Source organism: Lissotriton vulgaris, chromosome 9, assembly GCF_964263255.1.
Source record: "Lissotriton vulgaris chromosome 9, aLisVul1.2, whole genome shotgun sequence".
Classification (NCBI taxonomy): domain Eukaryota; kingdom Metazoa; phylum Chordata; class Amphibia; order Caudata; family Salamandridae; genus Lissotriton; species Lissotriton vulgaris.
The window spans coordinates 1104164594-1104189568 of NC_141697.1; the positions used below are offsets into that span (position 1 = coordinate 1104164594).

Below are 24975 nucleotides of genomic sequence, written 5' to 3' on the forward strand. Positions count from 1 at the left end.
CGCGGCAGGGTCTTGGGCTCAATGCCCACGGACTCGATAATTCTCGCCTCGGTGCCTACTCTAATCATGGGTCCCCACTCTGCAACTCTGGGCAATAGCTTGCTTAATCTCCACAACGGCCCTAAATGTGCTAGGATGCCTGGTTTCACCTTGGGGATGCCCAGTAGGGAGCATCTCACAGGGAAAGCCAGGAAGGGTTCCACAGCGGTATACAGCGCCAAGATGCCGGTCAGGTGATAGTGCGCTTTACATGTATACATACATACATACATACATACACAGTGGACTCACCGATGCCACCTACAGTCCTTTTGTGCAGGCCCCCTCAACTGCAATTGTCTCCAGTGACGAAAACCTAACGCCTCTGAACACCTCTGCACCTGGACACCAGAGAGCCTACAGAGGTGATCTGTTGGTGTGGCCTTGGACCTTGTCCCATACTCACCTTAAGTCCAGGAGATTGGTCCCGATAGTTGCTATGAACTGCGCCGAACGCAGTACATGTTTTTACCCCATAGGATAACATTTTGCACCCAACGCTGAAACTCACCTCTGCACCCGGCTGCCCCAGTGCCTCCCGAGGTGGCCCGTTGGTACTGCATTGGACCTTGCCCCATACTCACCTTAATTCAAGAAAAATGTGTCTATTCAGTCATTAAGTTCCCGAATGCAGTATGTTTTTCCCCAATAGGATAACATCACCACTCCCAAAAACTATATGTAAAACTGAAAAAAATTCATAACTCGAAAAGTACTTGCCTGATTCTGGTGATCTTGGTATCTAAATTCATATAAAGTATGTGTTCCTTTTTATAAATTGGTGACTGATTTCTTTATTGAGTGTGTCTTACGTACTGCCTTTGTGTGTTCAATAAATGCTTAGCACTACCATCTGATATGCCTAACTGCTCGACCACACTACCACAAAAGAGAGCAATTGGGGTGTCATTTGTGCCTCTGCAATTCCTTTGGGGTTTGCCTGGACTCTAAACTGTGTACCTCTTTTTGGTCCACTATATAAAGAGCCTGCTTCCTAAAACATGGAATTATTGGATGCTTTGAGTCGTATGCGAGAAAAGAACATCAGAATAATGCAACCTCACAAGCCACAGAGAATGGAATTTTCTTAATTTATTACAGCTTTTTAGGTTTCGCCTGGCCGTAGCACTGCGCAGCAGTGCTCGCGCAGGCGAAATTTAACGTTATCTCAGTATTGGGGACTTGAACCCGCCCCTTCTTCCATTGGATAGCTCCATAAATGGAGGCTAGCCATTGGAAGACATAGTTGTCAATTACTCTTTCCCCGTCAGGACGCGATTCGGGGGCATTTCCGTGTCTTTTTTTAAGTCCCGCCCCTTTTGTCGTCATGCCTTTCTGGGCGTTTTTTGATGCCGGGATTGATTTTGCGTTTTAGAGGATAGCACGTAAACTAGTTGCATCATAACATTTCAAAATAAGGTTGTGCACTAGTTACTGCCCTCCAGGCGTAAAACCAGTCACGTTATGAATTAAACGTCGTGTAAAATGCCACCGAGTCCTGCTGCCGCTTGTTACTTTCTGTCCTGATTCGGAGTTGGACCATAGCCACGCCCCTAGAGGCAGGCTACAAATTCATGGTAGCTGCACGGCCAGAATGGATTTCTTTCCTTAGTGAAAACCCTATACCGAGACAAACTAGTTAAAAATGTGCGCTTTTGTGTTCTTTGTAAGTGCACAAGGTGTTAGGAATTGCACGCCTCCAGCATCACCCATATTATTTATCATTTTGTTTATTACTCTGCATTTCTTTTCGTTTCTTGTAAGTGCACTAGACGCTGGGAGGTGCCTGGCTCCCCTGCACTCTACGTTATAGGACACATTTTTTAAATGTATATCACCTTGTTAGTCTGTGTTTTCACTTCTTGTACTGCATTGCAGTTTTGGTTGCTCCTTCTTGCCTGCTAGCCCCGTTTGCCAGCTGCTCTCGACCTCCGGAGTTGGAGTGGACTGTAGCCATGCCCTAGAGGCGGGCTACAAATTCACGGCAGCCGCGCACCCATAAAAAATGTCTTTCCTTGGTGAGAAACCTATACCGAGCCTAACTAGCCCGTGCTTGTAAACTTTGCATTTTTGTGTTCCTTGTAAGCGAACTGAGCGCTCGGAGTTGCCTGGCTTCCGCTTCACCCTTATTATTTATCATTTCCCTTATTAGTCTTCATTTCTTCTCATTCCTTGTAAGCGCCCTAGGCGCTGGGAGGTGCCTGGCTCCAGCATCACCCTTATTTTTTTTCCATTTCCCTTATTACTCTTCATTTCTTTCTGTTCCTTGTAAGCACACTGGGTGCTGGAAGGGGCCTGGCTCCCCTGCACTCTGCGTATAGGACGCATGTTTTTAATATTTATCTCACCTTGTTAGTCTTTGTAAATTCATAGCAGCTGCGCGGCCAGAAGGGATTCCTTTCGTTGGTGAGAAACCTATACAGAGCCTAACTGGCCCGTGTTTTTAAACTTTGCACTTTTGTGTACCTTGTGAGAGCACTAGGCACAGGGAATCGCCTGGCACCCACATCATCCAATTATATATTATTTCCCTTAATACTCTTAATTTATTTTCGCTTCTTGTAAGCACACTAGGCACTGGGAGGTGCCTGGCTCCCCTGCACTCTGTGTAAAGACAAATGTTTTTCATTTATCTCACCTTGTTATTCTTTGTTTTTACTTCTTGAACTGCAATGTAGTTTTGACTGGCTCCTTCTTGCCCCCTTGCCGTGTTAGTCATCCGCTCTTGATCTCGGGAGTCGGACTGTAGCCACGCCCCTAGAGGTGGGCTACAAGTTCATGGCAGCTGCTCGGCCAGAATGGATTCCTTTTCTTGGTGAGAAACCTATACCGAGCCTAACTGGCCCGTGTTTTTCTAATTTGCACTTTTTTGTTCCTTGTAAGCGACTAGGCGCTGGGAGTTGCCTGGCTCCTGCATCACCTTTATTATTTTTCATTTCCTTATTATTCTTCATTCCTTTCCATTCCTTGTAAGCAGACTAGGCGCGGGGAGGTGACTGGCTCCCCTGAACTCTGTTATAGGATGCATGTTTTTAGGTCTCGCCTGTCGATGCGCATGCGCATCGAGCTTGCGAGACTATGGGGGCTTAACCACTCTTTAACTAACTTGCGAGGAATCGTGGCGATTCCTTGCAGTGCCCGTGACTTTTAAGCTCAATGCGCATGTGCATTGAGCTTAAAAGCGCGTGCACATCAGTTCCCTCATCCGCACGTCGCATTTCTCCTCCCCCCTCGCCCCCTCCCCTGCCCGCCGTGTCGCATTTCTCCTCCCCACTCCCCTTATCTGCCTTCCCTCCGTCTTGTTTGTGTGGCATTTCTCCTCCCCCCTCGCCCCCTCCCCTGCCCGCCATGTCGCATTTCTCCTCCCCCCTCCCCTTATCTTCCTTCCCTCCGTCTTGTTAACAGTTTGATACCATAACACGGATTCATTTCGCCACGCAGCTTGCATGATTGCAAACGGCCATTCTTTCAATGTGGTAAAAAAATGTAAATATATTTTTTCTCTTTTCTGTTGCTGGTTAAAGGTTTTAAACAAATCGTATGACGTGTTCCCAAAATGAAATAAAAAATAAAAAAAACACCCGCACTAAAAGCCTCTCTTATTTGTGCACTAGTGAATGCTAGAATCCCCCCTTGTTCCTGCATACATGTGGCAATCTGATCCCCCTCCCCTCCCCCAGCCGATCTGCTCTCTCCAAGCATTGACAGCCTAGACGGGTCAGGCCAGACGATCACTAAGAGGGTGGAGAATCCCGGACCGAACTAGTTTCAATTTACAGAGCAAACAACTTTTTTTTTACGGCAATTGCTTTGCCAGAGGCTGTTGCCCATTATTTAATAAATCCATTAGATTTTTCCAACACTCTTAGCAATATCTAGGTGAACTTGCACGTTATCGCTTCAGCAAATTGCTCATGAAAATCAATAAAACGGCTTGTAAATAAATATACATTAGTGCATGTTTTTTTGGGGCAAATAAAACCTCGCCATGTCGACAGCAGCGTCTGTCTTCAGCACTGAGGGCCATGCTGTTAGTACACGCACTGAGTATCCCCTGAGAATAAACCTCACTTCCTGTAATGGACAATGTTATTTTGCACTGAGACTGCAGATGGCTTGTTGGTGAGGGAAAGAGGGTTTGCTTTCACTTTACATGAACCTGTGTGTGTAAAGCCGGCCTAGGCATTAATAAACCATCACGTGCCCCATCTATACCCAGGACCACTGGAATTATGCGATTTTGAAGCCGTGGCAGTTCCCGCGTTACTTTGGGCTTGCCGTATTTACCACATAATCGGTCATCTGCTATCTAATGCGGCGATTTCAGACAAAAAGTGTGGATCAAAAGTAACAAAAAAAGTTGCAACACCCTCACTCACCCTCACCCTCACTCTCACCCTCACCCCCTCATCCTCACTCACCCTCAACCCCTCACCCTCACTCACCCTCAACCCCTCACCCTCACTCACCCTCACCCTCACTCACCCTCAACCCCTCACCCTCACTCACCCTCACTCACCCTCACCCCCACTCACCCTCAACCCCTCACTCACCCTCAACCCCTCACCCTCACCCCCTCACCCTCACTCACCCTCAACCTCACCCTCACTCACTCACCCTCACTCACCCTCACTCACCCTCAACCCCTCACCCTCACTCACCCTCAACCCCTCACCCTCGACCCCTCACCCTCACTCACCCTCAACCCCTCACAACACATATTGTGTTACAATAGGTGTCACATTTGCGAAATATAAAACTATTGGCATTGTAAATAACAAAGCTATTAATTCGCTATTTTCAAAACAAGCACATAAATAAAAAATGTGTCCTTTACAATACCAATAGCTCAAACTTTCCTAATGCGAGACCTACTGCATTGCTGTGCTTCTCTCCCCTGCTGCACTCTCCTGCTCTCTAGAGATGTGGCCTAACGACCAGAGCTGCCATCTAAGTCACATAAATACAAAACATGTTGCATTCCAAATGCTATAGGTGTCACATTCGCGAAAGTTATAACTATTGGCATTGTAAATGACAAAGCCATCAATTTAGCAATTTTAAAAACCAACAAATAAATAAAATATGTCATTTACAAGACCAATAACTCCAACTTTTCTAATGCGAGACCTATTGCATTTCCAATGCTTGTTAATGTATCTCACCATGTTAGTCTTTGCTTTTACTTCTTGTAAATTGCAGGTTTGGCTTGCTCCTTCTTGCCTGCTTGCCGAGTTAGTCAGTTGCACTCGGTCCTTGGAGTTGGAGTCAGACCATAGCCATGCCCCTAGAGGCGGGCTACAAATTCAAGGCAGCTGCTCGGCCAGAATGGATTCCATTCCTTGGTGAGAAACCTATACTTAGCCGAACTGGTCCATGTGGTATGCGCAGGTGAGTGTTGAAGCACACTAGCACTGTGTGCAGTGTTTAAACAGTTTGTTATTTACCCTAGCAGAACTGTATAGGCACAGGGCATGGGCAAGCGAGGGTTGACGTGCATTGATACACTATGTGCACAGGTGGTACGCAGATCCTGGTTCTTGTATCCTGGCAGAGCTGTGCACCCACTGGGTATGTATATATCAGGGTTTACGCAAATGACAAATAATAAAATGCTAAGAAAACTTCCTATAATAAAACACTGGATACATTAAGGTTTTAGTTTCTGATAATAAAAACGAAATGTGACATAAAAAGAAAAATAGATTAAAGTAATGTTTAGGACTAGGTAGCAAGAGGCTTCTGAGTCCAGTGAGGTTACTGTGGATTGATAGACTTCTCTAGTGTGACATACGTTGCCTTTGTGGGAAATGAGGCCTCTTTGTTGGGGGTGAAAGGCTTTTCAATGGGAAAGGAGCAGCCTTTCTGCAAGAAATGAGAGCGTGCGATATGACCTCTCTGAGGCGTACCTGAGGGGCTAGGGGTGGTAGTGTTTGTGTACCTCATATTGTGGCAGGTTTGGAAGGCCTATGCCATTTTAAGCATGACAATGAGCTGTTTAGCTTGGTGTTGTTCGGACTAACACTCTGTCTCAATGGGTACTGCTCACCCTGAAAGGCAGCGACATTTTAGGTTGTGTACCAGAACCCTACCAGCCCTGGCTGGTGGAGGCACTTCATCAATGGGAAACTAACCAGCCCTCTTTTTCTCCTTCTCTGCCCTCTCCCTGGCTCTCTGCCCCAGTTGTTCCATCCTCTTAACTCGCCTTCTCCCCAGTGACTCTCTACCTGTCCCCGCCTGCTGTCCCACCCCTTCTCGCCTCACCTCCGTCTCACGCCTCTGTCCTCCCATTTGCCTGCTATGCACGTTCAATACACCACATCACTTTCTAGCTCTAGGTCTCATCTGCCAGCCACTCCATCAGCGTGTCTGTGCACGTAACTGGTTGCAGGTTTTTTTACCGTTCTAGTGCACGTTTTTTGGAATTCTATGGGTTTTCCTCTGATTGCAGACCTACCTGCACGTAGTAAACTTCCATTTGCTACATGCCTCTTGCTTTTGAAGCACGGTGTTTCAGCTGTTGGTGGCTCTGAAGAGGTGAGCACACACGCGAGGTAGTCGCCCAGGGAGCTGGAGTGAGAGGCGGCTCGCGCAATGTGCGGGGTGACCACTCAGACCCACGCAGGTGGGCAGCTGGAGGGTACGGCCATGTCGCCTGCGCCGTGAAAGTTGGCAATGCACGCGCCGAGAATCACAGGGTTACCTCGAGAGATTCTGCAACAGGGCTGGAAGCTCCTGAGCACAGCAGCAATACCGAGAAGCCGCAGGGGTAGGACAGATTGCAACATTAGCATGTCTGGAGGGTTGGAATCTTTATTAGACTTTTATTACCTTACTCTAGTGAAGTTTTTTAGTGCTTCTTTCACATTAACCTAAAATTGTACTATAGAAAACAAGGTTTAATTTTGGAATTTCACTCTGGTTTCCGTGTCAAAATGGCTCACCCGTCTATATTAGAATGATTATTTGACATGTTTTGTCCCGTCACTCAAAGACAAAGGCCACAAGGCTCCAGTGAGTAGACCTGATAAGGCAGTCCTACCTTACAGAACTTTGTTTTTTCTTAGCTATATTTACTGAATACACTTCCATGAGCTGCATCTCCACCCATCTGATCGTTTTATGAATCCAAGGTGATCGGTTCAGTGGCGCAAATCCAAGAGGCCATCTCAAAGTCCCCGGGTTCTGGTTGTTTGTTGTTAATGACACTGACATATCCCTGCAAACCCATCACGGCCTCATTTGTCGTAAATTCAAGCCCACGGCCTGCTTTCGCCTCCACTTCCTTCTATGTGTTTTATACCAGCATCACAAGTCCTGTGTTCAGGAGCGAAGCTATTAATGTGCGGCAGGTTCAGTGGCACCGGGGCCGAGACGGTCCTTTTTTTGCACCAGGGTCCCACTAGTTTGTGTTTTTACCCACGCCTTTGACCCTGCACCCACCCCCACCCCCCTTAATGCACTTTGACCTTTGATTACATGGTAGGCGCATCCTTCGTCAGATGGCTTCTCAGCGCTAGCACATCCCGCTGGTCTGCTCTCCCACGAAGCAGGCGCTTCCCTGCATGTTTATCAATCCCCGGAGGCGGTGCCTGTGAGAGCCAGGATGAGCTGGAAACAACCCACACCTGCAGTGTGAGAGACAGTGTGTATGAGAGACAGCAGTGTGTGAAAGAAAGACAGCAGTGTGTGCGAAACAGCAATGTGTGTGAGAGAGACAGCAGTGGGTGTTTTCAAGGCAGAGACAGCAGTGTGAGAGACAGCAGTGCGAGACCTTTTATTTATGTTTTGGTTTTTGAAACATAAATAAAACGAATTATTTGCAATGTCAATAGCACAAACTTGCGTAAATACGTGACCTATTGCTTTGAAAATGCAATAGGTCTCGCATTTGTGAGAGATTAAGCTATTGCCATTGTAAATGACAAATAAATGGCATTATCTTTTTTCAAAACCAACACATAAATAAAAAGTTTGTCATTTACAATGCCAATAGCTCAAACTTTTGAAAAGGCGAAACCGTTGCATTGTAAATGCTTATTTGGCAAAATGCTACCAATTTCAGTTAGACAATGTTGCCAATCTCCTTTGGCACTCAGTATTTAAACCATCAACATGGGAAAGTAGAGATATTACCGATTAACACTCACTTTAAACAACAAGCATTGGTAAAGTTAATTGGTTTGGTATTGGCTATGAGCTGCCTGGCTTTCTTAATGCCGGTTTATTTTTGTTGGCGATTTTAATTATAAAAATAATATTTTGGGAGCTGCTGTCCATTCACCAATAATTTAAAAAAAATAGGACATAAACAAAAAAGATGTGGTCTTAAATGAAACTCATACTGCCACAGTAGTCCACCGCACTGGATAAAGCTACTTTGTGTGTGAATATACATACTCCTTTGTGAAAGAGCAGAATACCATCACTCAGAGCGAAGTTAGCCAAATGCAGAATTTGGCTGACCCACAGGCTCATGTGGTATGGTGGTAGGGGACAGAATATAAATGTGAATGACCACAAAAGACCAGTGAATGATGAGGACTGGCTAAAAGCCCCTATAGGTAAAAATATCATAATTTTACTCAAATCAAAAGGCTTGCACGGTTCAGCCATTGGCTACTGGCTTGATTGGTTTTTACGCATTAGTATACATGGTTAGCATTACTGTTGGCATCAGCCCCAAGCATTTCACAGATGTTCCCACTTTCCATTTACACTGATGAGTGCTGAAAGAAGCTGCAGCGGTTCCAATTTACATACGTACATGATATGAGACACCCAACCATTGCTACACAGACACCTAGAGAAGTAAATTTTCTCAGCACTCAGAGCACTGAACCGAGTGCTAAACCATATGTGCATTTGTGGTTGGCACAACATGTGCATCTTCCCAAACAAGTTATAGCACCTCTGCCAATTGCAGCAAAACGCATTGCAATGTCCAGTTACAATGGAAATTTCTTGACGTCTACAATCTCAGACACTGTGGGTCAGTGATATGAAAAATGAATACCCACCAGATATGGCCCCTGCACGGGAACTGGTACTGAATAATGGAAGCGTCCGGCAATGGGCAGCAAACAAAAACCAAATTCACTAGACAGAGGCCCTTGCATATGGAAGCAGTAGAAAGATGCTGAATGTGCTTTCATAGACTACAGGAACATTGCAGCAAACATACACTATTGGGTAGTCACTTTATGCTGAACGCGTTTGACAGTTTCCTGCTGCTTCTGAATTGGACTGGGCTCGCTGGCTCGGGTTCACCCCACAATCTCAAAGCAGATAGGGTCTCTGCATGATCTTTTTTTCGCTATTGGATATTCGAACTCAACTGTGGTATGATGTCATGCCCCCCTAAAGGTTTGTTGGAAGGGGGCATTTTCGTCTTTGAAGTTAGTACGATAGTGGTGTGCCAGAGCCATTCGAGCAGACTCTGCACACTTTGCCTTCAGTAAGTAGTATGCAAGCCTGATAAGTGTACTTATGAAGCCAGTGGGTGTTTGAAATGATGCAATCTTACCTTTGGTGTTGACTTAAATGATATGCAGTCATGAATTTATTGAGTTTTGACCAGACTACATACCTTTAGACGAAAGCATAATGCATTTACAGCAGGCTCAAAGACGTGCGTGTTGTGTTCCAATGAAATTTAATGTAATATAAGCAACGGGACTCGGGATGAGGGTCAATTTGATGGTACGACGGAGAGCATTTTAAATACAACAAGCATTGGAAATGCAATAGGTCTCGCAGCATTAGAGTTAGTGCTTTTAGAATTGTTTATGGGTTTTTTTTTGTAAATCTTTAGCATTTTTGTTTCCTGTAGCCAATGCTAAAGAATTACAAATAAAAAAAGCCATAAACAATTCTAAAAGCTGTAACTCAAATGCTCCGAGACCTATTGCACTGTGTGAGGGTGAGGGGTTGAGGGTGAGTGAGGGTGAGGGGTTGAGGGTGAGAGAGTGAGGGTGAGTGAGGGTGAGGGTGAGTGAGGGTGATGGTGAGGGGTTGAGGGTGAGGTGTTGAGGGTGAGGGTGAGTGAGGGTGAGTGAGGTGTTGAGGGTGAGTGAGGTGTTGAGGGTGAGTGAGGGTGAGGGTGAGTGAGGGTGAGGGTGAGTTAGGGTGAGGGGTTGAGGGTGAGTGAGAGTAGTTGAGGCTGAGTGAGAGTAGTTGAGGCTGAGTGAGGGTGAGTGAGAGTGAGGGTGAGTGAGGGGTTGAGGGTGAAGGTTTGAGGGTGAGGGTGAGGGGTTGAGGGTGAGTGAGGGTGAGGGGTTGAGGGAGGGTGAGTGAGGGTGAGGAGTTGAGGGTGAGGAGTTGAGGGTGAGTGAGTGTGAGGGGTTGAGGGTGAGTGAGGGTGAGGCTGGGGTGAGTGAGGGTGAGTGAGAGGTTGAAGGTGAAGGGTTGAGGGTGTGAGGGTGAGGGGTTGAGGGTGAGTGAGGGTGGAGGGTGAGGGTGGGGGGGTGAGGGGGTGAGGGTGTGGGGTGAGGGTTAGGGGGTGTGAGCGTTAGGGGGTGTGAGCGTTAGGGGGTGTGAGCGTTAGGGGGTGTGAGCGTTAGGGGGTGTGAGCGTTAGGGGGTGTGAGCGTTAGGGGGTGTGAGCGTTAGGGGGTGTGAGCGTTAGGGGGTGTGAGTGAGGGGGTGTGAGGCTTCGGGTGTGTGACGTTGCGTGAGTGTGAGTGTGTTTTTCTTGTGATGTCCCACTCTATTTTGATTCATTCTCCACTAAGTTCGGTGATTCATTGGGGGTGCGTGGCTAGCCGAGCTGCGAGATGGCCGCCATGTAAGCGAGCCCACCCAAAGTTCTAGGGCTCTGTGCAATGACAGAAGTTACAATTCTTGACCAGAGGCCCCAGTTGGCACACATGCAAATCAGAACCAAACTTTCCTCTAAAAGGAAACTCAATCCGCAACACAAGACCTGTAGTGCCGATAATGGTATGATACTTAGTTGTTTCTATGCGTTTCAAAAATAGCTTTAAGGTATTGTGACTTATTACACTCTGCATATATGGTTTATAGCATGGTATTTTTTTTATACATGTATTTGCTTTAAATCAAGGTACATAACTGAAACCAGAATGCAAGGGGTTAAATGTGTGCAGTAAGAAAATCTCCCTTTGAAGAGGCCTCCCACTCTTAGACATGTAGGGTCATTGTAACATGCAGTCTGTGAGGCGGTAAACAGTGTTTTTTCTCATGTACATTTCGCAGTGCTGTAATAATACTAGTCAAATGGAATGTGACATCCACAGTTTTGTAATGGGGGTGTCTATATTGGTATACTTGATGGGAATAATTGTTATTGGGCCACAGACACTCCTTTTGTACCGTGCGTCGAGGTGCACGCCAGGATGTAAAATTCGTGCCAGAAATGCCCTGTTTTGAAAATTAAGGATAGTAACACCCTTGAAGTATTTCCTGAGAAATAAACCAATGTACGTTGACAAGCAAACGCTGCTGCGGAAGAGTAACATGTGAAGAAACGCGGGGTTTAAGGGCAGAAGCCCTCCCCCTCCAGCAGCGCTGATGCGGACAAAATATACATTCGATAAAAAAGCGAACTTGTAACACTGCCCTTGAATATTACTGTGCTGATAATAACAGTTGTGAAATGAAAAACGTGTAGACATATTTACGTGTTCAAAAATGATACCAGGGTCTGAAATAGATAACGGCATATATTAAGGATGGGACGGTAACCATAAGGACGACTAGCGGGCCAAAGCATGTCCAGTAAGTGATGGATGGGTTAATGCGGGTGTCTTCGTTTTGGGATAGCAGTTCTTTCGTTTTTATTGACATATATATATCCCAGCGTAATGGTGCGCATTTAGGATGAAAGGTTGAGTGTGAACCGCTAGTAATGAAGTGGCGGCAATTACTTGTGTTTGTTTCAGACACGGAGCACCTTGGGAGTAAAATCAGAGAATGGCGGCGGTGGAAAGAGGTTGATTGGGGTTTCCCCGGCTGTCTTGAAAAGTGAGCGCGCCGTTTGATTGGAGGAAGGCGTCCTGCCCATTAAAAGCACGGTGACAAAGGGAAAATCCGCTTAGCATCCATCGAGTCATCGCCCCATGCCTTAAACATGATTCTGAAATTATGTAATGTAATGTCATATAGTGCTCATGTAAAGCACTTCAATGCCTTTGTGCCGAGCTCGAGCAATATACAACTGTAAATGAAGGTCAGCAGTGCACCGCCCAAAATCGGAAGTCGAGAACTGTTCCGACATGTGTTTTTCTGGCTCACCCGAGCATGCTTCAGTACTTCCTGGAGAGCGGGCGGGCAGAGAGAGTGAGGGGGCAGAGCGGGGGTGTGGGAGGAGTGCGGCTGGCTGCCTGATAGAGTGGAGAGGGGGCGGAGCGGGGGTGTGGGAGGAGTGCGGGAACAGACGGGAGGGGAGGAGAGTAGGAGGAGGAGTAGGGGAGGCACGGCCTAGCGGCCGTGCAATCAAGAAGTGAGGGGGCGGGAGAGTAGGCAAGGCAGGCGGCTGGGGCCATGTGCACGCGCTTTTAAGCTCAATGCGCATGCGCATTTAGCTTAAAAGTCACGGGCACTGCAAGGAATCGCCACGATTCCTTGCAGTGTGGATAAAGAGTGGATAAGCCCCCATAGTCTCGCTTGCTCGATGCGCATGCGCATCGACAGGCGAGACCTAAAAAGGGATACAAAAGTTACAAAATCTAATATGCTGCTGAAAATTGCATGGGATGTTAACTTTTCTCTTTTTTACACTATATATGATTCGATATTCTGCTTGGTTGGTCTTGCAATTAATTTATGACATCTTCAATATACATGATTGGTTTAATTAATTAGATACAAATGTGCAGAATTTTTGTTTATAGCCCATACATCCCACACGACTACCAAGAGAACCAAGTGACAGGCTTACTTACCCTACATACCCCTACCTACTTATGCCTTGCTCAATCTTCCTTATTACTACTTTTCCTCTTCTTTCTTCACTTAATTCAAGTTACTTCTACCTTACTCCAATACTTACTGCTACTTTTATTCCTACAAATGCCTGCTTTTAGTTCTACTTGCACCTATTCTCATTCCTACTTGAACCCATCCACTTCTAATATTACTCCTACATAGTCCTAATCTTATTTGTTTACTCCTACTCTTAATCTTATTCCTAATTACTCCTGCCTATTCACATTCCAATCATTCTTACCTATACCTACATATTCTATTCCATACTACTTCTACCTGCAGCTATTCTTATTCCTACGTCTTTACTTGCTCCTTACTATTTAACCTTAGTCACAGTTGTACTTCTACTTACTATAAACATGCCTACTCACACTTCACTGTTTATATACCACCAGACACCTTTTATCGTTTTCTTACATATTTTTACTTACACCTACTCTTACTCCTTAACTTATTCATAATTATTCTTACATGCAATCTTATTCTTCTTATTTCTAATTCTACTCATTTTAACATCCATTCATACTTCACCCAACATCTCCATAATCCACCCTCTCTAAGCATATGTCCACCAAGCTTTTATCTTTCAAAATCTATCCATTCATCCATCCATTTACCTGCATGTCTACCGTTCCACCTATGCAACTGTGCCACTCTATCTAACCACTCTTGCATGTGTGTGTTTTTTTTTTTTTTTACAGTTACTGGTGCCTTTAAGCTAAGTTTTGGTGTTTTGACCCATAACACAAGATAGGAGCATTAAAGAAACACACACGCCTAAACAAGCCCCATCTATTGTTTTTTTCTTATTATTATATTTATTTATATTCTATCAAGGGGGTCCCTGCATGCTCTCCGTCAGTGCTTTCCCAATCTGCCCGGCCTTGCACTCAATGGCTTCCCAGTTTGTCTCATTTTGGTGCTACCCACCCATCCCCGTTACTCGCTTTCTAATAATTATCTTTTCTCCAGGGCCTGGCAACTGTAAAATGCTCTAAATCGGTTATGGCTGACTGCCATTATGCAACACCCTGCACTCTCTTTTTTTCCTCATACCCTATAGACGGTTTCCCCCACATCATCTCAGACACTATGCACTACTACAGTATTGTGTCGGGCTATCTTTCCCCTTCTCCATCACGGTCTTCTACCCTACCCCTCACTGTTACTGGCTCTGCCAATGACAGGTGGAGAGGTGACAATTGATGAACCAATTGCAGTTGTAGGATGGTCTTCAAAGTAGATAAAATGTATTTGTCTAAACTTCCATGGTGGTGGTAATGTTGTAACACACGGAACATGACAGCCAAGTTCAAAGTACAAAAATATATTTTGTGTATTTTCAACATCGCCACCATGTGCCACGCAATATGACAGCCATACTGAAAACAAGAAATATTATTAAAAATAATCTGCACTTCAAAGATGGCTGAGTCACTGAGATAGAGAATGTTGCATCATGTAACATGGTGGCCATCTTGAAAGATTACCAAATAATCTTTCAAGATAGCCAGTCACGCATATGGGCTTTGCCAATGTGGCACATTTCAAAAGTATCAGACATTGGCAAAGCCAACAGAGGCGGTCACAAAGCAATGGCAAAGCAAGACTGATTTGCTTTTCCAAGGCTTCTGTTCCTTAAACAAACTCTAAGCTACTATAGAATAGATATATTTTTACGATCCACTAAGGCAACACTAAAGGGACTGGAGTTAAACTTCATGGTGACCTGATACCAGAGTGATCACAGTCGACATATTGATACAAAAAACAGTACCCAATTTAACTGAGCAAGTTACTGCATACCAAGCCACATATTGTGCTTAAAAAACATAAGTTAAAGAATAAATACTAAGATAGCAAAACTGCTTTCTTACTAAATGCAAAAAATGAAGTTTATAGTGGAAGAATAAATAATAATAAATATATACACACACACGTACATATTTACTTTCTTATCGGCTATAACTGCATAACATTTGTACTGGCAACAAAAGAGGGTGACATCAACTCACCTTGTCACCAATTCGACAGAGATATTCAGCTTTTGCCATCATAGCATCACGAATTTCACTTTCACCCAAGTTCTTTTCTGCATCTTCCAATACATCATCGAGCCGTTTCAACTCATCTTCATTAGCCTTTTTCATTTTATTTAACAGGTCGGTATCTACTTGCCACTCAAGCGGTTTACATAGTCCCTCATAATATGGTGCCATGTCTGGGGAAAAAAAAAGACAACCACCATAACACTAGTAACCTTTACTGTTCATCCAAAATATAGAGTACACGCCACTCAGATAGCAAAAACTCAATGTCACGCAGGAATCATTGTGATCTATATGCAAAAACATGAACTGTCTACTCCACAACTAGTTCAATTTTGTTTGCTTTAATTAAAAGGCATTGTAACATACAGCCAATTGCAGCAGATGCATTAATATCTACAAGATTGCTTCTCCACAGAACAGAATCTAAAATAGAATGTAAACACAATAACATTTGTTATAAAACAGATAATCACTCCAATAAAAAGTAGGTTAGAAATATTAAAAATCACCCAAATAAAATTATCAGTATTTTAACGTTCATGAGTTTTAACATACAAACAAATTTCCCTCACACATCTAGTGACCTGGTGGACAGATACTGGTGGCGATATTACAAGTCTGTTATGCCAAGATTTTACAAACAAAGGATGCACATTTTTAAAATTATTAGAAAACCTTGATATTAAGAAATATACAATTAATAACCATATTCTGTAGCTACAAAGGGCTGACCAGCAGAGGCCATATTAACGTATTGCCTTCACTCCTGCCACACACAGAACACCCAGCTTTATCCCTGGCATGATGGCAGACTTGCGAATCGACCTGTTTTCACCATTCATGATCTCCCCTCCAATCTTAGTGTGAAAGGTTTTGAGGACGCCCTGTTTGACGTGACACGACTTTGGATCTGCAGATAAATGGTTAATATGTTCAACTGAACAAAGTAAAATATTTCGCAGCTCCAGAGAAACAAGCATTGGCTATGTTAATGCTTTTCACCTTTGGGACCCAGTGACTTTTTGGCAAAAAAAAAAAAAAGAAAACGATATGCCGGGCAACATCACCGATGATGTGCAGCATAGCTAAAAAAGAGAAACAAGCATTGGAAATGCAATAGGTCTCGCAGCATTAGAGTTAGTGCTTTTAGAATTGTTTATGGGTTTTTTTGTAAATCTTTAGCATTTTTGTTTCCTGTAGCCAATGCTAAAGAATTTTAAAAAAAAAGCCATAAACATTTCTAAAAGCTCTAACTCAAATGCTCCGAGACCTATTGCACTGTGTGAGGGTGAGGGGTTGAGGGTGAGTGAGGGTGAGGGTGAGTGAGGGTGAGGGTGAGGGTGAGTGAGGGTGAGGGTGAGTGAGGGTGAGGGTGAGGGTGAGTGAGGGTGAGGGTGAGTGAGGGTGAGGGTGAGTGAGGGTGAGGGTGAGTGAGGGGTTGAGGGTGAGTGAGGGTGAGGGGTTGAGGGTGAGTGAGGGTGAGTGAGGGTGAGGGGTTGAGGGTGAGTGAGGGTGAGTGAGGGTGAGGGGTTGAGGGTGAGTGAGGGTGAGTGAGGGTGAGGGGTTGAGGGTGGGTGAGGGTGAGTGAGGGTGAGTGAGGGGTTGAGGGTGAGTGAGGGGTTGAGGGTGAGTGAGGGGTTGAGGGTGAGTGAGGGGTTGAGGGTGGTTGAGGGTGAGGGGTTGAGGGTGAGTGAGAGTGAGGGTGGTTGAGGGTGAGGGGTTGAGGGTGAGTGAGAGTGAGGGTGGTTGAGGGTGAGGGGTTGAGGGTGAGGGTGAGTGAGGGTGAGTGAGGGTGAGTGAGGGTGAGTGAGGGTGAGTGAGGGTGAGTGAGGGTGAGTGAGGGTGAGTGAGGGTGAGTGAGGGTGAGTGAGGGTGAGTGAGGGTGAGTGAGGGTGAGTGAGGGTGAGTGAGGGTGAGTGAGGGTGAGTGAGGGTGAGTGAGGGTGAGTGAGGGTGAGTGAGGGTGAGGGGTTGAGGGTGAGTGAGGGTGAGGGGTTGAGGGTGAGTGAGGGTGAGGGGTTGAGGGTGAGTGAGGGTGAGGGGTTGAGGGTGAGTGAGGGTGAGGGGTTGAGGGTGAGTGAGGGTGAGGGGGAGTGAGAGTGAGGGTGAGTGAGGGGTTGAGGGTGAGGGGTTGAGGGTGAGTGAGGGTGAGGGTGAGGGGTTGAGGGTGAGTGAGGAGTTGAGGGTGAGTGAGGCTGAGTGAGGGTGAGGGGTTGAGGGTGAGTGAGGGTGAGTGAGTGAGTGTGAGTGAGGGTTCAAATCGGTATTTGGGGGATAGCTTTGAAATCAGTAGTCTTCGATCTGAACTGGGTGTGTTGGAATGTAAGGTGTCTGGCAGTGGATTAATGAGTCATGACCTGTATTTAAGACCATCCGCCTCGATATCAGGCGAGACGAGATTTACTCGTACAACCGTGGGCTTCTGAGCAGAGCTTCGGGCATAGACACTTTGTTTTTAAAATAAATTAAACACTGCTCTTAGTCCCAAGTCAGACACTCTATCACTGACGCTTTGGGAGCTTACGGGATTATTGCCCCAGCTACCATGTCAGCGAGGGAACGAGAGAAGCACCGGGAAGCCAGCAGCTCCCAGTGCAGGATATGGGCTGCCACGGTATACAAAAAGAGAATGATAGTAGGAGACTCGTAAAGTGCAAAAGGCATATACGCGCACAGACAATTATATAAAATCGGTCCACCAATGGTGCCAAAGTAGGAGATTGCGAGGGCGTTAAAGATAAAAATGCAGCTGCGACGAGGGGTGTTACTTTGAGTAAAGGATCAGGCGGTGCAAAAAAAACATCCGGGCAGGGTAACCGAGTGCTCACAGCCGAGATGCAACGCACTTTGAGGGTCGGGAACAGAGTTTAAATATTTAGCGCTGGGCGGAAGCCAGATAAATAAGAAGATGGACTATAGAGTAGCTCCTCCTCTTAGATTAACTAACAAAATAAACAGAGGACAACAAGAAAAGAAACAAAGCGGGCAAAAATGGGGGCCAATGATAAAATGGTGTAGAAAATTACATATGCAATGGTCGAGGCCAATACCCCATAACAAACCGGGGATGAAAACAAAAGGCATGAACAAAAATGCGACACGGCGGGAAGGGGAGGGGGCGGAGCGGTTAAAATAACAAACAAGACGGAGGGAAGAGAGGGGAGGGGGGAGGAGAAATGCGACGGCGCAGATTGTACGCAAACTTGTATAAAATGGTGGCTTTAAGTTTAGTTGTGCTTGAATGTTACGGTAGGTGTATTGGGCACGCAGCTAACATCAGACACACAATTAAGGGGCATTTTAGCAAGGGAAAGGTGTCTTAGTAAATAACGAATTGCGTTTTTAAAGCATAGAGTAAAAAAATGCCTCTCCGTACTTACGTTGTTGACATGAAATTGCACGTCTCGGCCGGAGCAGGGGGCGGAGCAGGGAGAGCGGGCTTTGGAATGTAATTGACACGGCCGGCCGGTCGTGAAACTGAAAGCATGGCCGGCCGGCCGTGAAAGCCTTTGATGCGGCAGGGGAAATGCGAGACGGCGGGAAGGGGAGGGGGCGGAGCGGGTAAACAAAGACGGACGTGCACGCGCTTTTAAGCTCAATGCGCATGCGCATTGAGCTTAACAGTCACGGGCACTGCAAGGAATCGCCACGATTCCTTGCAGTGTGGATAAAGAGTGGATAAGTCCCAATACGCTCGCTTGCTCGATGCGCATGCGCATCGACAGGCGAGACCTAAAAACGCATATGGTGCATCTTGTATGCACGCGACCAAGCATGCTCATGACTACAAAATGATGAACGTGGGTTTTTCCCTTTTGGTTTCGAGGTTGCATTGGTAATCAAAAAGAATAAAGTAGCATGAGATGGTGAGGGGAAGCAATTGAGGCGTCGGAATTGTGAACAACAGGGGTGAGCAAGCAACAAAAAGGGGGGCAGGAACACAGGGTAGGGGGTAGCAACATTGAGCGTGGGAGGGGTAACACAGAGGGCACGGGAGGGAAACAAATGAAAAGAAGTTGAGCGGGGGAAGCAAACGGATGAGAGCACTAAGAAGCGCTCAGGAGAGAGGCACATAGGAGAGAAAGAAACACAGTGGTGATAAAGTAAACGCAGGGAGAGCACATCACAGCCGAAGGTGGGGAAAAGCACAAGGGCAAAAAGCAAAAGGGTGCGGCAGATAGGAGGGGAGTACATGTGGAAGACAGGTGGAAAACTCATGTACTCTCCTGTAGCGCTTACAGAAAAAAAACGAATGCCTGAAAATTGACCAGCAGAAGGAAAAGGGAATGCATCTATACTCCGGAGCAAGGACAAATGAATGAAGAGGAAGGAAAATCTACACAAGCAAACAAATAAGAAGCAAGCCAATAGGAGTGACAATGAAGCCAGCCAATGCTAAGCAATGGGCAGGCTCTAAGCCCACTGTAAGCTGACAATATATCTTACAAAAGACGGCGCATGTGCCATCTAGTAAAAGAGATCTGAAAAAAGGGACAATTATATATTGTCCTCCTTGAAGCCCCTCTACTTCCTCTAACAAAACACAAAACTTTTGGTGTAGAGTGTCCTAGCTATCACTTGAAATTAGTACTTCGTTATACTCTCACCAGAGCACAAGTCATATAAAGAAGTAGGAACATGGTGGCTTAGACGGAGGGTGCAGAGTGGCATATCGGGCAACATTTCACCTTGACGAATGTGTGACTACAGGGCAATGTCCCCACTCTGCCCCAGGGTTTGGACTACAAACAATGAAACTTGGGTACACCACTCGAAGTAGGTCTGCTAAACTGTCTAATAAGGGAAAGTATGGCCACAGACACACTCTCTATTAGTATATAGTGAATAAGTAGGAGAGAGTGTCATTAAATAAAAGGGATCTGTATCCCGAGGAAGGCCTTCGACCCTGATGGGCGATTTAATGGGCTGAAACATGTCCGTATGGGCAGACAGGGTAATGGAGTCGTGGGTTCTCACATACCCATTTGTGAGAAATTTTAATCCTGCCAAGAGGGACCCATAATAAATTTATAGGCGAGTACCCTCCTAGAAAGTTTTCATTCTATTTGTTTTCTGCATTATCGGATCCCTAGTTTGAAATAATTGCGGTTCATATATATCACAACTCTTTATGTTAAGAATAAGCGCCCCACTCAGACATTGGACTACTTCAGGGTGTGCTAGCGGCCCTATGATGAAGCATGCCACTCTTTAGTTGGTGAGGGCAATCAAAAAAGCCTATAGGGTTTGCCAGAATTATTTGAGGGCGTTGTTTGGTTGGGTCTCCCCCTTGGTGCAAGTGTTGTTCATTTACCTATTTTTATTTATTTATTTGTCCTTCTTGATATGTGATTTAAGGCCATTCCCAAAGGACAATAGAATACCAAGAATTTGAGATCTCAACCTCAGTATTGAAAAGTCAGGTAAAAAATGAAGACAGACGCTTCCAAGCAAGTCTGTCTGCATTTCATCACAGACACAGCAAGCACAACATTGGAAGTTCTACTTCCGCTTACACCAAAGGATAATTCTCTATTTCTTGGTACCTAACAATCTTTCAACCCTTCTCCTTACCAGTTGATATTCAGTAATGATGTCTGTATGCACTTTCTTATGCTCCTATTAGAGCTCGTCCTAATGGTTACTCTTGTCACTGCAATGCAGCTAAACGTACACCTTTCTTTCTTCATGGCCAACCTTCAGACAAAGAAAATCCCAAATTCCTTATTTGGAGGCATTGGCCCTGGACTCACAGTCACCCTTCAAGGATCAACTTCTAGAAAATATAAACTTGCTCTTCCCAGCTGCGTTTACCCATGATTTTATCACTCCCACACGATTAGTCAGGAACCTTAGAACAGTTTGTTTCCTCCACAAGATTAGAGGAATTTTCTTCTACACTGCCAGATTCTAACCATTTACTAATTACAAAGCATTCACCTCACTTCTCAATCAAGATCACCTTATCTCATTGTTACCACCCGCCTCTATAGTGAACCTGTGTAGCATTCAGTCCTTCCTACAGAGGAAAAACCAAAGGAAATGATGGAGGCAGTGTTGACAATACAAGCACTCACCCCCAGTCAACTGATCTGGGTTTAACCCATCACCGTTCTTTAGCCCACTCAGCCACCCCAGTTCAGACATGGCCATATGCGAATCAGTCTGACCCTGTGCCTCATGGGAACAGTCCAGCCCGAACTGCCAAGCCATGCCTTCCCTGGACCGGAAACAAGCTACCGAGGACCAGTTTCTGGCATTTCAGCCTTCTTCAGCCCGGCTTGCTTGAATCCAGTGGCAAAGTGATGCTTGTTTCCGGTCCAGGGAAGACATGGCTTGGCAGTTCGGGCTGCACTGTTCCCATGAGGCACAGGGTCAGACTGATTTGCATATGGCCATGTCTGAACTGGGGTGGCTGAGTGAGCTAAAGAATGGGGATGGATTAAACCTAGATCAGTTGACTGGGGGTGAGTGTTTGATTTGCTCAAACGCTCCGTCCATCATCCCCTTTTGTATCGCTTTGTTCGCCCTAAGTGTGGCAGGTTATGCTCAGACGCGAGTCCCTTGCTCACTTGGCCACTGGATTCAAGATAGCCTGGCTGATGAGGATTATGAATCCGAAACCGATCCCAGGATGCTTGTTTCCGGTCCAGGGAAGACATGGCTTGGCAGTTCGGGCTGGACTGTTCCCATAAGGCACAGGGTCAGACTGATTTACTTATGGCCATGTCTGAACTGGGGTGGCTGAGTGAGCTAAAGAATGGTGATGAATTAAACCCAGATCAGTTGACTGGGGGCGAGTGTTTGATTTGCTCAAACGCTCCGTCCATCATCCCCCCTTTTGTATCGCTTCTTACAGAGGGGCATTCTAATTAGAAGTGCTGGAAATTAGTGGCATTGCACAGGATCCCTGATGCTATATCTGGGTTGGATGTGAGATCCGGTCGACTAACGGAAACATGATGAATTTTTTCTTGGGATATTTTTTAGACACCATGCCATAATCATCAGTGCCTACAAGTAGTCTGCATTCCATTCAGAAAAGCAACGTGCAGGCGGTTTCTGATTTTAGTTTGCAGATGGGCCCAAAACAAAGGCCTGATGAAAATAGCCATGAGCCTTCCTTTTGTTCCTGTACCATCTGTAATGGACGCCGCGCCAACTGCAGCCTAACGGCTATATAGCAATACAGTGGAAAAAAACAACGGCGCACAGCTTACCACTTCACAAGTATTTAAGAGAAACTACAGGAGGCATGTTTTTAAACTTTAACTCCCTATGTAAGAAATGTGCTGTATGAGTAATGTATGTGTGAGTAATAACACAAATACTGATTTAGATGGCACCTACTTTTTTTCCCTTCTCTTTCATAGCACTACTCATCCCAGAGTAGGGCATCAGAGTGCTTTACATCACACTCAGAGGCACAATAAATCATACAAGTATGTAAATCAATGTGCAGGAAATGTTACACAAGAGAATGAGGATTATAAGGTGTAGGAATCACATTCACGCTTCTAGATATTATATATTAAGAGTGAATGGTCGGGAGAAACACCAAGTCAGAATGTAAAATGAAACACAGTGACTGTAGTTGCCTGTACTAACAAGACTATTACTTCCCAAAGGAACACCAATTTGGAATCTTAGTATAACAACAGATTTGAAACAACACATTAAGCACCTAAACCCCTGACTTCTAGTTTGCACGCAGCTTATTGATGCCTATAAATGGATCACTGTGCTATATCTGAAAGTTTGCAACCTATGAACTAAAAGTAACAAAATGATCTCATCGTCAAAAGCTGTCGCTCTGTAAAAAGTTAGAACGTTAATTTGGAATTGGTTAGCTCTTAGAGGTTTGCAAACCCGGTAAACAGTGGGAGCAGTGTTCATAAGACGTTTAGTTTCTGCACAGTTATTTTTCGGCCAGGCTTTCTGCGATCTTAACTTGATTTTCAAAGCGAGGGTTTGCGTCTGTCCTTCCTCATCATCAAAGAAGGGCTGGGGTAAAATTCTAATTTTGACTATACGTGATTCTTTTTTAAGTCTTTTTTTGGAGCGTGTTTTGCTTTTAAACTACACAAGCCAACTCTCTGAAATGAAAAACAAATCCACATCAAACTATTTGTCAAGGCAACGTAAACTCGAGCAGATTACACATATTCTCTCTACCACTTGACCTAGTGACTCAGCATAACCCATCAAATAGCCTGTACATACTCCTGGCCACTGTGCTAAAAGTTGAAACTTTGTCAAACACCTTCACTCAGGAGCTGTTGAAGACGGTGGATAGCAACTATATAAAGTAATTTTTATCTGAGGCTCTATGGTAGGTTTTTGTCATGGAAGCACCTCCATTACATAAGACTCGTATCCTTAAAACTAGCATCTATTGTTATAGGATATCCTACATCATTGAGGTAAAAGTACTAAATATAAATAGTATCCACTCCAGTGACTGTCACTCGCAACAAATTAAAATTAATTCCCGTCTCACAAAGCCTACTACACAATTGGGGTCCCGCAAGGCTCGATCCTCTCCCCGTCCCTATTCAATCTCTTCATGGAGCCCCTTACAATCATATTGAAAAAAGCTGGAGTGAATTACCACCTTTACGCGGACAACACCCAAATCTATTTCAGGATCAAATCCCCCAGCGACATCCAACTCCTCAATACCACCCTAACCGAGATCCAATCTTGGTTCTACGTTAACCACTTAAAGCTCAACCCAGACAAAACTGAACTAATCCTATTCTCTCCAAAAAGTAACCAGCGCCCAATCCAAGAATGGCTCAAGAATCTTGGCATTACCCTTGACAAGAACTTATCAATGAAGGCCCACATCAAAAACTCAGCAAAAAGTGCTCTTTTCTCTCTAAAACACCTCAAGAAATTTAAACCTTTTCTACCCCACGATGACCTCAAGACAGTAGCCCAATCCCTAGTTCTCTCTAAAATAGACTACGGGAACACCATCCTTACGGGGACTCCAAAAGCTCACCTAGCCCCTCTAAGGGCAGTGCTCAACATGTCCGCTCGACTCGTATCTGGAGTTAAAAGATTTGAACACATCATTCCAGCTCTCAACGGCCTCAATTGGCTTCCCATGGAAGGGAGATGTATCTATAATTGGCCTGCATCACACACAAAACCCTTCACTCTCCTGCCCCCAACTACCTAAATATAAACTGATAAGAGCCGGTCAATTCAGAACACTGAGAAGCTCCAACTCTCTCATCCTTATTCCTCCGAAAATAACAACAAAAAAAGCCACCCAATACCGATCGTTTTCTGGCAACGCTCCCAGGATATGGAACGCTCTCCCTGGAGTACTCAGATGCAACCCCTCCTTCTCCTGTTTCAAAAGGGACCTGAAACTCCATCTCCTAAACATATACTTTCAGGACCAACATCAACTTACCTAGACTATCCTAGTTGTCTCCTCTCTCCCTGGACATTCAAAGATAGTGGGTGACCGGACTATGTCATTCTCACCGGTTTCTTTTTATTGCTCTCTCCCCCTCCGCTGCACTGCATATTTATTTCCCATGCTGTATTTTTTTTAGGTCGAGCTGGTGTTGGAGCGCGAAGCGCTCCCGCCAGCGCAAGTTCTATAGTCACTGTGCTAACTGGCAAGGGAGATAGAGCTGTGAACGAGCGGCTACTGGCGTGTGCACGAGCCGATTATGCTCTGTGAACTCGCACGTCTCCAGAAGACGACGTGCTGCGCCAGAGCCGCCTCCAGCTTGTTTTAGATGCACTGAGTCATTAAAGAAGTGTTGCCGTTTTGGAAACATGTCATCTAAGGTTTCTTTTTTTATTATACTTTATTTACAGAAGTAAATCGTTTGTGCTTTTATTTTATGATTACTGGGACTGTCTTAATTATGCAGCTTGCTTTAATCCTTGTTACTACTGAGTTCCGAAGTGGGG

At 45.2% G+C, this 24975-nt stretch overlaps 1 protein-coding gene across 1 annotated transcript in view; it reads right to left on the bottom strand.

Moving 5' to 3' along the window:
• PSMD6 (proteasome 26S subunit, non-ATPase 6) overlaps positions 1–24975 on the bottom strand; it is a 90841-nt gene that overhangs the window by 57916 nt on the left and 7950 nt on the right. The window contains exon 2 of the mRNA XM_086939085.1: positions 15002–15207. Coding sequence (XP_086795211.1) covers positions 15002–15207 — 206 coding nt within the window. The remainder of the gene's footprint in view (positions 1–15001; positions 15208–24975) is intronic.